The sequence below is a fragment of the Lagenorhynchus albirostris genome, chromosome 17 (genome assembly GCF_949774975.1).
Source record: "Lagenorhynchus albirostris chromosome 17, mLagAlb1.1, whole genome shotgun sequence".
Classification (NCBI taxonomy): Eukaryota; Metazoa; Chordata; class Mammalia; order Artiodactyla; family Delphinidae; genus Lagenorhynchus; species Lagenorhynchus albirostris.
The window spans coordinates 9,210,784-9,225,590 of NC_083111.1; the positions used below are offsets into that span (position 1 = coordinate 9,210,784).

General features: G+C 39.8%; 1 protein-coding gene across 2 annotated transcripts in view; it reads right to left on the reverse strand.

Annotated features, from left to right (window-relative positions):
* TTPA (alpha tocopherol transfer protein) overlaps positions 1 to 14,807 on the reverse strand; it is a 56,585-nt gene that overhangs the window by 31,942 nt on the left and 9,836 nt on the right. For both annotated transcript variants that reach the window (XM_060127495.1, XM_060127496.1), the window contains exon 4: positions 4,464 to 4,573. In XM_060127495.1, coding sequence (XP_059983478.1) covers positions 4,464 to 4,573 — 110 coding nt within the window. The remainder of the gene's footprint in view (positions 1 to 4,463; positions 4,574 to 14,807) is intronic.

The following is a 14,807-nucleotide window of genomic DNA, read 5'->3' on the forward strand; positions in this document are numbered from 1 at the left end:
GACCCCCAACCACTGCGCCACCAGGGAAGCCCTCGAGGACTCTTTTAACAAATGTTGCATTTTAATGCCAGATGGGAATAATAATTGTATAGAAAACCATGGACATGGATGACTGTCAGTTAAAGAGTGATACAAAAGAGATCGTCCCTGGGTGTGAAGATGTTTTAGGAATGCATTAACCGAAGTATTTTGTTCACATCATCTTTCATTGAAGCTACGGTGCCATGTATTGTAAGACTACATTTCTTATATATGTTATAAAAGTAAAGAGACATTGAACTACGATGCATTGCTGTGGCAACACTGATTACAATATACTTACTGATTTCTGCAATGTAAAAATATTTTTTAAAAAGTCTTAGACTCACTGAAATGCAGTATTTTGCTTTTTTTAAAATTATTTTATTTTATTTTTATCTGCGTTGAGCGTTTGCGGCTGCACGCAGGCTTTCTCTAGTTGAGGCGAGCGGGGGCTACTCTTCCTTGTGGTGCGCGGGCCTCTCATTGCGGTGGCTTCTCTTGTTGTGGAGCAACGGGCTCTAGGTGTGCGGGCTTCAGTAGTTGTGGCTCACGGGCTTAGCTGCTCTGCGGCATGTGGGATCTTCCCAGACCAGGGATCGAACCCGTGTCCCCTGCGTTGGCAGGCGGATTCTTAACCACTGTGCCACCAGGGAAGTCCCAGTATTCTACTTTTTAATGTATTTACAAGAGTTATTGAGTGGTATATGATAATAATATTTATCTAAGTCTAAAATAGTTCGTTCTATAAATATAAAATATTTGGGTGATAAGAAAGCAGTGTATCATAATGTTTTTCTAAGTAATACACAAAATAATGCTGCCATTTACAATCAATGGCATCTTAGGTTTCATAAATAAAATATCAGCTTTATCTGTGTTTTTGATTCTGTTCACTCCCTTCTTCTAGACTTGAATTATGACTCCTGCTTACCAGGAATATCCATCCCTGTTTTGACCTTTCCTTTAAGAGGTACAGGGCTTCCCTGGTGGCGCAGTGGTTGAGAGTCCGCCTGTCCTACAGTTATTATTTAACATCAGATTAAGAATAGGAAAAGAAAAAAAAGCTAATTTGTCTTTTTTCATAGATAAATGTTAATACATAATATTCCTGTTACATGAAAATTATTTATATAGGTGGCCTCATTCTGGAAACAGGAATAAATATCTGTATGTGAAGTTTTTAGAAGGAATGAGGCAATCAGGCACCCACAGTCAGTTTACTTAATGGTGGCCTTTAGTACACTACCCAGCATTGTAAATAACCAAAAACCAACTCCAGAGAGTGTTTACCTAGCCTTGCCCTGTGAGTTAGTTCTGGAAATCAGTTATGCAAATTAACCAAGTTCAAATAGTGCTTCAAATAGTATTTGCTTCAGTTTGTACTACATGAAATTGGAATTTTCATAATTCAAAGGTTTCCAAAATGTATTTCTATAAAACTTGATATTCATGCATCTCTAAGAAGTTTGCATAAACTGTAATTAAAAAAAAAGATGAAGGGACTTGATTAAAAAGGAAGATGTAAATGATTGCTGATAAAAGCATTAGGAAATCAACCTAAGTTTCTGGTGGGAGGGTAAGCTGGCAGGACCTCTCCAGATCGTTTGGCAATCCACAGTCCTGAAAACAAAGGTCCCAAAAAATGCCCTGGGGAAAAAAGAAAAAAAAAAAGAGGACATGCAGTTCAACCCAGAGACTTAGATCTGAGGAAATAATTGCTTAAGAGTACAACGATCTACATAAAAGAATGTTCATTTGGGGGGTGGTGAACTCCAAGATTTCTCACTAAATATTTAAAAGTTAAAGCCCCAAGGCTCTGCTGTGGGGTCCTTCTAACTGGACATAGCAAATGGGAGAGGAGGCAGCCTCCTGGCTCCGGCCCCAGGCGGGCGGGCCGTGCTGTGCTATCCATGAGAGGCTGGGACCATGGCAACGAGAATGTGCCCAGAGCACACCTGGCGGGGTGGGTACCAGACGCTCAGGCAGAGTGCTTGAAGCAGCGATTGTCTGGTTGAGCCAGTAGAGAGACAGTGAGGGCAGCCGCCCCTGATCTGTGAGTGTGTGTATACCTGCCTGGGCCTCTCTGAAATACCTAGTTGGAGGGAGGACTTTTTGCGGGAAGGGAAGATTCAGGTATTAATACGATATGACCTAATTTTTATCTAAAAACAGGGCAGAGCTGGAGATATGGGAGTTGCATGCTTTAGAGTTTTAAGTATACAACTAGCAATCACAGATTTAACATTTTTGGATTCGACTGTCTCTCATTCAGTAAACAGTTGAGCACCTACTACGTGCCGGAAATTCTTCTAGACTCCAGGGCCACAAATGTTGGGGATCTGTCATTCTCCTTTTAGAAACTGACTCTAAATTAATAGTATATTAAATTGCTTTTTGTTGTAGATGGATCACATTACCCAGACATGGAATTTGGAAAAAACTTTTAAGCTAAAAGAAATAGTAACAGTTTGAAAATTCCAAATCCTGCTATTGACCAATATTATTCTTGAAAAAATATATGTAAATATAGTATCATTTATTCAAGTTTTGAATATTTTATTTTTCCTATGGACACAGGTAGTACATGCCTTGAACATTAGAAAATAATCTAAGAATTCAAATTTATTGCCCCCAAAATTGATATTTTTAAAATGAAAATACTTATGATCAGAACTGAGCAGAAGATTTATGAACATATTATCACAGCTTCAAATTATGATTCTTGTATATTCTAATATTTACTATATGATGATCAATGTGATGAATGACGCTTGTGTTTCATTTCAGGACAAACCTTATCTAGGCTGTTGAATATACTTTAAAAACTGCAATTCGGGCTTCCCTGGTGGCGCAGTGGTTGAGAGTCCGCCTGCCAATGCAGGGGACACGGGTTCGTGCCCCGGTCCGGGAAGATCCCACGTGCCGCGGAGCGGCTGGGCCCGTGAGCCATGGCCGCTGAGCCTGCGCGTCCAGAGCTTGTGCTCCGCAATGGGAGAGCCCACAACAGTGAGAGGCCCGCGTACCGCAAAAACAAAACAAAACAAAACAAAACTGCAATCCCATACGTTTCTTTATAGGCCTTAAATTTTTTTCAGTATATTTTTTTTTTTGGCCACGCTGCATGGCTTGTGGGATCTAAGTTTCCTGACGAAGGATTGAACTCGGGCCACGGCAGTGAAAGCCCAGAATCCTAACCACTAGGCCACCAGGGAGCTCCCTTTATAGGCCTTCATTTTGAGGAAATTTAGAGCTACACTCAATGTCCAATTCAAAAATAAGCTCATTTCAGGTCTTTTGTTATATATACCTAGATTTTCTTTAGACAATTATACCTCTTTTGGTTTCTTTAAAATGTCCTGTCTAGTTTTTGCATCATAGTTAACTTACTCTGTGCCTCACTAGGCAATGTGGTAAAGACCACTGGTACCAGCTGGTAGCAGGACCACCTTGATCCGTGTTCTCTTTGGACATGGGAGCAGTTAGACCACATCTCCCAGGACACCTCCTCTTGAGTTGGGTGAAACATGACTGAATTCTGGCCAGTGGAATTTAAGCAGGTGTGATGGGTGATGTCAGGGACCAGTTAGGAAAACGGACATTACTCTAGGCATTTCAAATATAGGCAACTTAATGCAGATTATTCCTTGCACGACTGTTGGAAAAACTGAGAGAGTAAGAACAAGAATGAAGTAACATAACGTACAGTATGATGACTATGGTTAACACTGCTGTGTGGTGTATTTGAAAGTTGCCAAGAGAATAGATCCTAAGAGTTCTCATCACAAGGGAAAAAATATTTCCTTTTTTCATTTGTGTCTATATGAGATGTTTAAACCTATTGTGGTAATTGTTACATAACATATGTAAGTCAAGTCATTATGCTGTACACCTTAAACTTATACAGTGCTGTATGTCAATCATATCTCAATAAATATAGGAAAAAAATTTACGTAGAAAAGAAATCCAGAAATTAGTAACTGAAGGAAGCACGTACCACCCCTAAAACTGGAGGAATAAAGGGACTAGGTGGTGTCACCACAGACCAGAACTATGGGGACATGCCACCTCGGCTGTTCTCAGAGGAGGGGTCCTCTCCCTGGTGCGGTATCCACTGAGGAGCTGAGGTGTTGCCACGTGCACTGCTGGAATCATAGGGAAGGGGCCCTTCGCAGGTGTTAGGGCCGTGGACTGGGGTTTCAGGGCTGAGGCTAAGACTGAAGAGGAGGCTTTGCCCAGTGGGTGATGGTGCCACTAAAGACACTCTTCCACAGCCGACTGCTGCTGCTGCAGGGATACTGATACGATGGAGAACAAGGGAGTCTCTCTTCCTCTACCCCCATCTGCCTGTTTTTCAGTAGTATCTCTTTAGTAGAAGCCACTAGAAGCCAGCTGCCGAGGGAGTCTAGGAAGTAAAGGTTGCAAGGTCTCCACCGCACAAGTACCTGTCAGAACACGGAAGGAGCAGATGGACTCAGGGCTAAGAGGCTGGTGACAGGCCTGGAATGTCCCACGAAGGAATTTGGACTTTGTTTCTGAGGCAATGAGAAGCTCTCTGAAAAAGAAGAAATAGATTAAAATTTCTGGAAGTCTGTGCAGTGCATTGTAAAAATATTTAAATTAAAAGAGGAAGAGAATGTGAGTATGAATCAACTTTGCACATTTTGTTTTCACAGGACATTTTTTTCTATTAAAAACCAATACACGCTTATAATAGAAAATTTGAGGAAAACAAAAAATTATAAAAAAGAATTCTGCCATCTAGAGATTGTCACAAATAATATTCAATTATAATTCCTTCTACTCTTTTGTCTAGAAATATATATTTTCAATATTAATGTTAATATTATAGGGTAAAAACAGACTTTACAGCCTTTTCTTCAATCACCATTATGTTGTGAGCATTTCTTCAAAGGGCAATATTCTTAATGGTTACTTAATACTGTACCTGATGAAATACACTATAAATTATTTAACCAATTACAACATTGTTAAATGTGGAACAGAGGGATAAAGTGGAAGTTTACTAGATCCTAAGGTACTCAGATATCAGATACCAAAATGAATTGTAAGACAAACTGCTCTGTCAGAATACGAAAGTCACTGTCTGAAAACTGGCTCCTAACTCCTGAATGCTTTATCCTCATCTAGGGTATAAAAGGGTCAAAAGTGGAGATGACTTTATCCTTAAGCAAGTTCAGTGAGGTCCTCTGAGAGCTAGTATGATTGGCACCCCTGTGGTTAGGGCGACCTAGTAGACGCGTATCTGATTCTTGACTGGAAAACACAGGGCAGAGACCTGTGGGCAGCTGCTCTCAGGGTAAGAAGAGAGGAGAGTGGCTGGGCATTCCCATTCTGAGTTTGTGAGGGTAAAAGATGCCAGCTACGTCCCAAGGACAAGATCTGGGCTGCACCTGTGAGAAAGAGCTGGCCTGGGACTGCTTTACATTCTGTCCAAGAGGGGCTACCTGGGGACACTGGTCACCAAAGAAGTATGTGTGAAGTAGACCATGTCATGTGCTGAACTGTGTCTAAACAGCCCATTAAAAACAAAAACAGGAGCTGGGAGGCAGAGTTCAGCTGGAGGAGAATGCATCATCTGTATCAGTGTCTCTCAACCGGGAATGTTTTTGTACCCTGGGGACATTCGGCAATGTCTGAAGATTTTTTTGTTGGTAACAGCTGGGAGTGAGTGGTGTGTTACGGGTACTGTGCACAGAGGCCAGGTGTGCTGCTAAGCATCCTATGATGCGTGGGACAACAGGTGATGATTTGACCCAAAGGTTAAATGCTACGTTTGGAAGCCCCTGGCGTACATGATGCAGAAAAAAGGAAAGAGCCAGTATGAAACATCTGCCAAAAAATTGCTAGTGGGGCAGTCGCACAACTCTGTGAATATACTTAACATACTGAAAACTTTCAATAGGTGAATTATCTTATATGTAAATTATCTCTCTATAAAGCTGTTATAAAACAATGGGTGGGAGTTCCCTGGTGGCCTAGTGGTTAGGATTCCAGGCTTTCACTGCTGTGGCCTGGGTTCAATCCTTGGTGGGGAAACTGAGATCCTGCAAGCCAACATTATAGAAATAAATTTATAATAGAAAAAAAATTAATATATGTAAACAATGCCTTGAATAAGCAGGGCTCAAGGAAGTTAATCGGAAGGAAACTTTATATCTGTGTCCCACAGTGACTTTACAATATGCCCATTCGAAATTTTTCCTCTGCTCCTGGAAGATTTTTTTGATCATTTCCAGTTAATAAAATTTCTGTGATCACTTAATGTCACCAAAGTAGTCTCAATTTAGAAATTAGAATGTTTAGTCTACACAATCAAAACTTTGAATGGTATTTTACATTAATTGATTTCCTAATGTTAAACCAAGCCTGCGTTCCTTGGATAAGGTCCACTTAGTCACGTGGTATAATCCTTTTCATATTTTGCTACATTTGGTGTGTTAGTATTTTTGTGACGATTTTTGCATCTCTATTCATAATGGGATATTGGTCATTAGTTTTCTTGTGATGTCTGTGTGGTTTTCATGTCAGGGTAATATGGGCCTCAAAGAATGAATTGGGGAGTGTTCCCTCCAATTGTATTTTTTAGTCGAGTTTGTGAAGAGTTGGTATTAATTCTTTAAATTTTGGATAGAATTTAACAATGAAACCATCAGGGCCTGAGCTTTTTCTTTGTTGGATGTTTTCTGACTACTAATTCAATCTTTTTACTTGATCTAGACCTATTCAGATTTTCTATGTCTTCTTGATTCAGTTTTGATTCAGTTTGTGTCTTTCTAGGAATTTATCCATTCATCTAGATTATCTAATTTGTTAGCGTACAGTTGTTCACAGTATTCACTTATAATCCTTTTATTTCTGTAAGATATGTATTAATGTTCCTTCTTTCATTCCTGGTTTTAGTAATGTGAGTCTTCTCTCTTTTATTTCTTAGCCTAGGTAAACTTTTGTCAATTTCATTGATCCTTGCAAAGAACCAACTTTTAGTTTCATTGTTTCTACTGTATTTCTTCTTTTTTTTTTTTTTTTGATAAATTTATTTATTTATTTATGGCTGTGTTGGGTCTTCGTTTCTGTGCGAGGGCTTTCTCTAGTTGCGGCGAGCGGGGGCCACTCTTCATCGCGGTGCGCGGGCCTCTCACTATCGCGGCGTCTCTTGTTGCAGAGCACAGGCTCCAGACGCGCAGGCTCAGTAGTTGTGGCTCACGGGCCCAGTTGCTCCGCGGCATGTGGGATATTCCGAGATCAGGCTCGAACCCATGTCCCCCACATTGGCAGGCAGACTCTCAACCACTGTGCCAACAGGGAAGCCCTACTGTTTTTCTATTTTATTTATCTTCACTCTAATCTTTATAATTTCCTTCCTTCTGCTACCTTTGAGTTTAGTTTGCTGGTTTTTTTTTTTCCTAGAACAGCAGTTCCTTAGAATGACAGTTCCTTATGGTGGAAAGTTAGATTATTGATTTTAGATCTTTGTGCTTTTCTTAATGTAAGCATTTATAGCTCTAAATTTCCCTCTGAACACTGCTTTCAAGGCATTCCATACATTTTGGTATGTTGTGTTTTAGTTTTCATTCATCTCGAAGTATTTTCTAATTCCTTTCATGGTTTCTCCTTTGACCCATTGGTTGTTTAGGAATGTGTTGTTTAATTGCTACAGATTTGTAAAATTTTCAGTTTTCTCTTTGTTATTGATTTCTATTTTGGTTCCATTATGGTTAGAGAAGTTACTTGCTATGATTTCAATATTCTTAATTTATTGATACCTGTTTTGTGGACTAACATGTGGTCTATCCAGGAGAATATTCCATGTGTACTTGAGAAGAATGTATATTCTGCTGTTGTTGGGTGGAGTGTTTTATTGATGTCTATTTGAGCTATAATATATTCAAGTCTTCTACTTCTTGTCAACCTTCTGCCACACTATTTTATTCATTACTGAAAGCAGGGTATTTATTTCGTTTGTTTTTTCTCTTTTATTAATATCTCCTCTAATATTGGTTATATTCTTACAATGCCCACTCTTGTATAAAATCTATGTAATTACGGTTATTTTCTGAGATACCTAGCATTATTGGTCAAAGGGTATGAACATTTAAAAATATCTTGATCCATGTTGCTAAACCTTCTTCCAGAAAAATTGAACTAGTTAATAAATCCATGAGAAGTAGCACGTATTTTTGCAATGTATTACAATGTTTATATTACAATAATATAGGCAGGTTAGGATTTCAAAATAGATGCAACAATGCTATATTAATAGGGGTAGGTAACTGAGCAAGAATCAGATATACAAGTATCAGTATTTTAATTTCCTATCACCGTTATAACAAACTGCCACAAACTTAATGGCCTAAAACAATGCAAATTTATTTTCTTACATTTCTGGAGGCCAGAAGTCCAAAATCAGTTTTACTGAGCTAAAGTCAGGGTGTTTGCAGAGCTGCATTATTTTGGAGGTTCTTAAAAGAGAATTCACTTCCTTGCATTTTTCGGCTTCTAGCCTGTATTCTTTGGCTTGTGGCCCCTTCCTTCATCTTCAAAGCACATCACTCCAATCTCTGCTTCCATAGTCACGTGGCCTTCTCCCCTGCCATTGACTCCTCCTGTGTCCCTCTTATAAGGACTTGTAATTACATCAAGCCCACCCAGAAAATCCAGGATATTCTCTGCGTCTCAAGATCCTTAATTTAATCACAACTGCAAAGTCCCTTTTGCCATATAAAATAACATTCACAGATTCCAGGGATTAGGATGTGGACGTTTGGAGGTCATTATTTAGTTTTACCACACCAACCTTTTATAGACACTATGTGTTAGATTATAGAAAAAAATATACGTATGTCTCTGTCCCGGGTTCCTGGCACAGAGCTCCCCAAACCCTTGTAATTTCTTAAGTGATAAGAATACTAGGAGCACCTATTGTTCTAATATTTGTCTTTGACCCCATCCCTGGTCAAAACTCCTAAAATGTTTGAAACTTCCTAAATGATAAGGGCACTAGAAGCCCCTTTTGCTCTGTGGAGGTGAGTCTGAGTGGGCTCCCGGTTATAAGTTCGGAATTTCAGCCCCATCCATCATCCTCCAGAGAGGGGAGAGGGCTGGAAATGGAGTTAATAACTGACCATGCCTATGTGAGGAAGCCTCCATAAAATCCCAATGGGAGGGGCTTCAGAGAGCTTCCAGGTGGAGGAACACATCCACCCCGGGAGGGTGATGCACCCCAACTCCATGAAGATAGAAGCTCCTGGGCTTGGGACCCTCCCAGACCTCACCCTGTCTATCTCTTCGTCTGGCTGTTCACCTGTATCCTTTATCATATCCTGTAATAAAATGGTAAATGTAAGTAAGTGTTTCCCTGAGTTCTGTGAGCTGCTCTAGCAAATTAATGGAAGCTGACGAGCGGGTTGAACGGACGTCTGATTTATATCCAGTTTGATCAGGAGCACGGGTGATAACCTGGGCTTGTGACTGCCATCTGAAGTATGTGACTGTGAGTGTGTGTTGAGGGGAGTCTTATTGGATTGAGCCCTTAACCTGTGGGATCTGACTTACCTCCAGGTCGATAGGATCAGAATTTAGTTAAATCGTAGGACACCCAGCTGGCATCCCAAAGACTTGCTCTTTGTTAGTGGGGAAAAGACCCACATTTCGTGACCAGAAGTGTCAGGTGTGAAGTGTTTGATGAGAGTGGGAAAGGAGACACACAGGAGAGGAACACACAGTAGGGAAGAACTGGGTTTTTCCCTACACAGGAAAAAAAAAATTGGGGTTTTTCTTTTTACTACATAAATTTATTTATAAGTAACGAATTGTGACATATTTTTGCTAAATCTTTCTAATGGCACAGTATTACAACTCATGACATTTATTGACAAAATTACCAGGAAAAAAAGCTAAAGAGCATATATTATTAGAATGAGAAAATTTTGTGATGTCTGAAGCCATGAGCCAGAAAGATCCCTGGGGGACAAATGTGCAGCAAAAGGAGAAATTTACTGAGCCTCATCAATAAAGGACCTCTGGGCCACAACACTTCTGGCCTCTGCACGGACTGTCTAAATGCCATACACAATAGCATGCATTTAATCGTCAGTGTGCCATTATTTTGGATTCCTGTAGCTCAAGATCCGAATCTTGAGAATGACTGGTAATTGCAAAATTAACAATCCAAAGTTCTTAACGTACTGTATTGTAAATTAGTGGTTCACAAAACATGGTACAGGTACCTCCAGTTATCTCCAAGGACTCATGGTTATCAAGGTTGGATATATGTCTGTTTAATGTTTACAACAGACCATTGCTTATATTATCATTCAGCATAAATCAATGGATTTTCTATCATATTTAATAGATGTCACCTCCTTAATATCACATTAAATCAGCACTAGAGGTGCAGTGAGGTGATCTGTTTTTGTTAATTGGTAATGACACCATGAAGAGATTGACTGGGGGAAATGAATAGTGCCTGGAATTCCAAAACAGGATCTAAAGTTTGAGAACTAGTGGATTAAAGAAAAGAAAAGGAAAAAAAAAAAAAAAGCCATGATTAATTCCACCGTAGCACCACCTAGTGGAACTTTAGAAGAAATCAATTGGTTTTTCTACAGTCTTGGAAACGAGGAAAAATGTAAAGTGACCCAGGATTCATTAAAAGTAAGCTCAACACAAATTGCACATCCTAAAGTTATCTGGGAGACTGATATGCTCTCTTTAAAAATAAGAAGCAGCTTTATATTTATAACTAAAAATCCAATTTTTCTAGTTATAAATTCGACATACTCATTTTATGCATATTACAAAACTAAGAAAAAGTATACTAGGATAACGGTCATTCATAATTCCACCATTCAAGAATGTATATCATTTTAACATTTTTTCTATGTCTGTATATATATTTATATTTTAAAATAGAGTTTATATATTTGTACTGGTTTCATTTAACGCTTCTTTGGTTACATCAAGCTATTAAATATTTATCTATATAATAATTCTGGTCACCAATTCTATGTGTGGGTTTTTTCCCTCCACCAAAAAGCAATCTTGGGGCTTCCCTGGTGGCGCAGTGGTTGGGAGTCCGCCTGCCAATGCAGGGGACATGGGTTCATGCCCCGGTCCGGGAGGATCCCACATGCCGCGGAGCGGCTGGGCCCGTGAGCCATGGCCTCCGAGCCTGCGCGTCCGGAGCCTGTGCTCCGCAACGGGAGAGGCCACAACAGTGAGAGGCCCACGTACCGAAAAAAAAAAAAGAAAAAAAAAAAAAAAAAAGGCAATCTTGGACACCACGGGCCTAGCCGCTCCGCGGCATGTGGGATCTTTCCAGACCGGGGCACGAACCCGTGTCCCCGGAATCGGCAGGCGGACTCGCAACCACTGCGCCACCAGGGAAACTCAAGAAGTCTTTCTTTAAAACTCATGGCCGCTCCCAAAGAATTGATACAAGGGAAAGCAGAAAAGAATTATTATATGCTATTTAACAAATATTTATTAAATAACTATGTTAGGCAATTGAGACAAAAGTTTGAATAAAATATAATCTCTGCCCTAAAGGGGTTTATAATCTAGTTCTAAGAATGAGATAACATATATTTGTACAATGCTTTTTAGTTTGAAATGTACTGTCACACAGTACAAATTCTCTGCTCTGTTCCCTTTCCATAACCAGAAAATAGAGGCCATCAACCAAAAAAGGGCTCTACAGAGATTCAAAGGGAAGCGATTCCTTGCAGTTGAGTGGTAAGGGTGGGCTGGGAAGAGAAGACTTCATGGAGGAGGAAGCAGCCCAGGTGAGCTCTGAAAGGTGGACATACTTCAATAGACAATGATTGGTGGCTTTCATTATAATAGTAACTTTTGCCTAGCATAACTTGTGCATAGCATAACTTGCAAAGTCAAGAGGACATTAGTGACAAGTTTAGGGGAAGCACGAGGACCATAATTTGGCTGCAACACAGGAGAAGAGAATAAATCTGGAAATAAACATGTACTTAATTTGTCCAGATTTGGGGCTAGCAAAATTAAATGAATAAACTGTACTTTAATCTGAGGTAGGAAGATAGGTTTAGCTACTTCAAAAGAATTCCTCATTTATTTCAAGCGATCCCTGTATTCCCACCAAATTAATTTGATTTTCTGTGCTTCCCTCCAAAAGTCCAATCAAGACAACTCTTTTCCTAATCTGTCCCTAATCGACTCATATACGTCTCCCCTCCCCCCATCCTCTCCCACCTAACAGCTGTCTCTAGGACAGTGACATTTTGACTGTTTCTTAATTTATTTCTTTATTTGTGGTTTCTGATTTTCTGTAAAGAGCAGGAAGTGTTTGAATAATACAAACCTATTTTTGTAATAAAATGTTTATTAATACCTTAGAATATATCCTCCAAGGTTCTTTTACATAGAGCCTATGTATTTTTTCTACAATCTAATATCATGCGTACTCTTTGCAATTTACCTATTTTTAAACATCTAGGTTGTACCAAATTTTTGAAATGACTAATAGTGGAGAGCAGTTAAAATTAGATGAAAATAAATTAGTATAAAAAAGTACAATCATGTTCCTGGGGGGGGAAGCAAAATGGGCAACAATTCTTAAAGATGCATAAAACATTACAAGCCCCCCCACCATGACCAAAACGACATGTCGTCCAGCTTGCTTTCCACCAAACTACCGTTGACAAACTATTTTCAGCTGAATAGTAACGTTGCTCTATGTACTGAGTCCTGTGCTAGGCAATGATAACATGAAGATGAAATCCCCGATCCTTATCCTCAAGGAGCTTAATGACTAGTAAGGGACACAGCCTACATAAAGGATGCTCAGGTTGCTATGGGAACACAGAGAAAGGTATCTGATTCTGTCTGAGAGGATCCAGGAAGGTATCCTTGAAGATAGTCAAGCAAATGAGTCCTGAACCATGGGTATGAATTAGGCAAAGAACGGCTGGGGGGAGTGGGAGTGTAAAAGAATTTCCAAGCAGAAGCAACAACCTGTGCAAAGATACAGTCAAGAGTGACTATGGGAATTCCCTGGCGGTTCAGTGGTTAGGACTCCCCGTTTCCATTGCAGGGGCACGGGTTCAATCCCTGGTGGGGGAACTAAAATGCCGATGCTGCACCACCAAAAAAAAAAAAAAAAAAAAAAGAGTGACTGTGGTAGGTGAGAGAATTCTAAGCGATACACTGTAGCTCAAAGGTACAGTATATGTGAGTCTGTGGGAGTTCAAGGGAGTATAGGAAAAACTGTAACTTTTATGTATTTGCAGTTCAGTTTATATTTAAAATTGTTCTTCTTGTGATGCAATTTATATTAGACCTAATATTAATATAATAAACACATGTTATAAAAAATAAATTTGGCCATATTGGGTTTGCATGCTCCTCATTGTTTTTCCGGTTAAGGGTACGAGTTCACTGAGATTTGGAGACAGCTGCTTTGGGTGAAGGGAAACAGTGATGGGTTTTAAGGAGGAAAGATTGGCAACAAGATGGAAAACTTTGGCAGCAGGATGGAGGGTTGTTGATGGGAGAGAGCATGCAGGCAATTTGGAGGCATTAGTCAAAGTGAGAAAGGCTAAGAGCCTGAACCAGGAAGCAGCACGGGAATTGTGGGAAAGGGACATTCAGAAGGTAATGTAGATAGGGCTTGGTAGACTGACATTGTGTGCACTGCAGAGGAAAAAAGGATAGAAATAACAGAAACAAAAAGAAGGGGATGGATGCTTTGTAAGGTAACCACAAGTGGGCCGAATCAAAAGTCAAATGCAGAACAAATTAATTCAGCAATACTACAGGATGCATATCCTCGTTGAAGCCACCGTTCATGATAGTAGTTTAATGCAAGAATGCATTTTAAGTTGTAAATTTCCAGCCCACACAGATGTAACACAAGAAATGTGTTGTTGGAGACTGCCAACCCAGAAGTGAAATAAATGATCAGATTCTGATCAAAAGAACATGTGAAATGTGCTGAGTTCCAATGGAAGTGGTACAAAGTTCTGAATTCAGTTACACTTGTAAACACCATAACATGTTGGGAAGATAGTGACATAGTTACAAGAGCATACAGTCTTTACGACCTTAAGAGAACCCCCATCTGGACACAGTTATGAAACTACAGATAATGTCTAGAAATAGGCATAGGGTGTAGGAGTGAAAATATTTTTACTCTAGAACTATCAGTCATTTCAAGTGAATTTGGGGCATTATGATAGAATGCTACTTTAAATAATGGCTAGACTTTCCCCCTGGTTTTAGACCTAAATATGCTGCATTATCTGATTTTCCAGCCAACTTACCTAGCAAAGAAATAATATCATAAAAATCTAAGAACTTTTTTGAGCCGAAGCACTAATATCCTTCCCTCTGCCCTCTATGCCCCAACCGTGCCGCCTGTCACTCGCAGTTCTGAAACTGCCTCTCCCTTTTTCCCCCTCTACCACTCTTCTCCTGATCACATTTCACCTTGGGCGTATTCCTTCTAATTTCTCATGTTTCAGCTTAAGCGTAATTTTCTCAAGGAGGCATTTACCATACCGCTATATAGTCTAAATTCTTCTGCTATGTGATTCCATGAACTTCCCTTTTGGTAACATTTATTTGACTTGCAATTACTTTTTAGTACCCACCACCCCAACTGGACAGTAAACATCATGTGGGCGAGAACACTGCCTGCCACATGGCAGGCACTCAATAAACATTGATTGGATTAAATTGAGCTTTATAGTTCAAACGGATAACTCAGGTATATTAGGCCAGGATCTCCATCT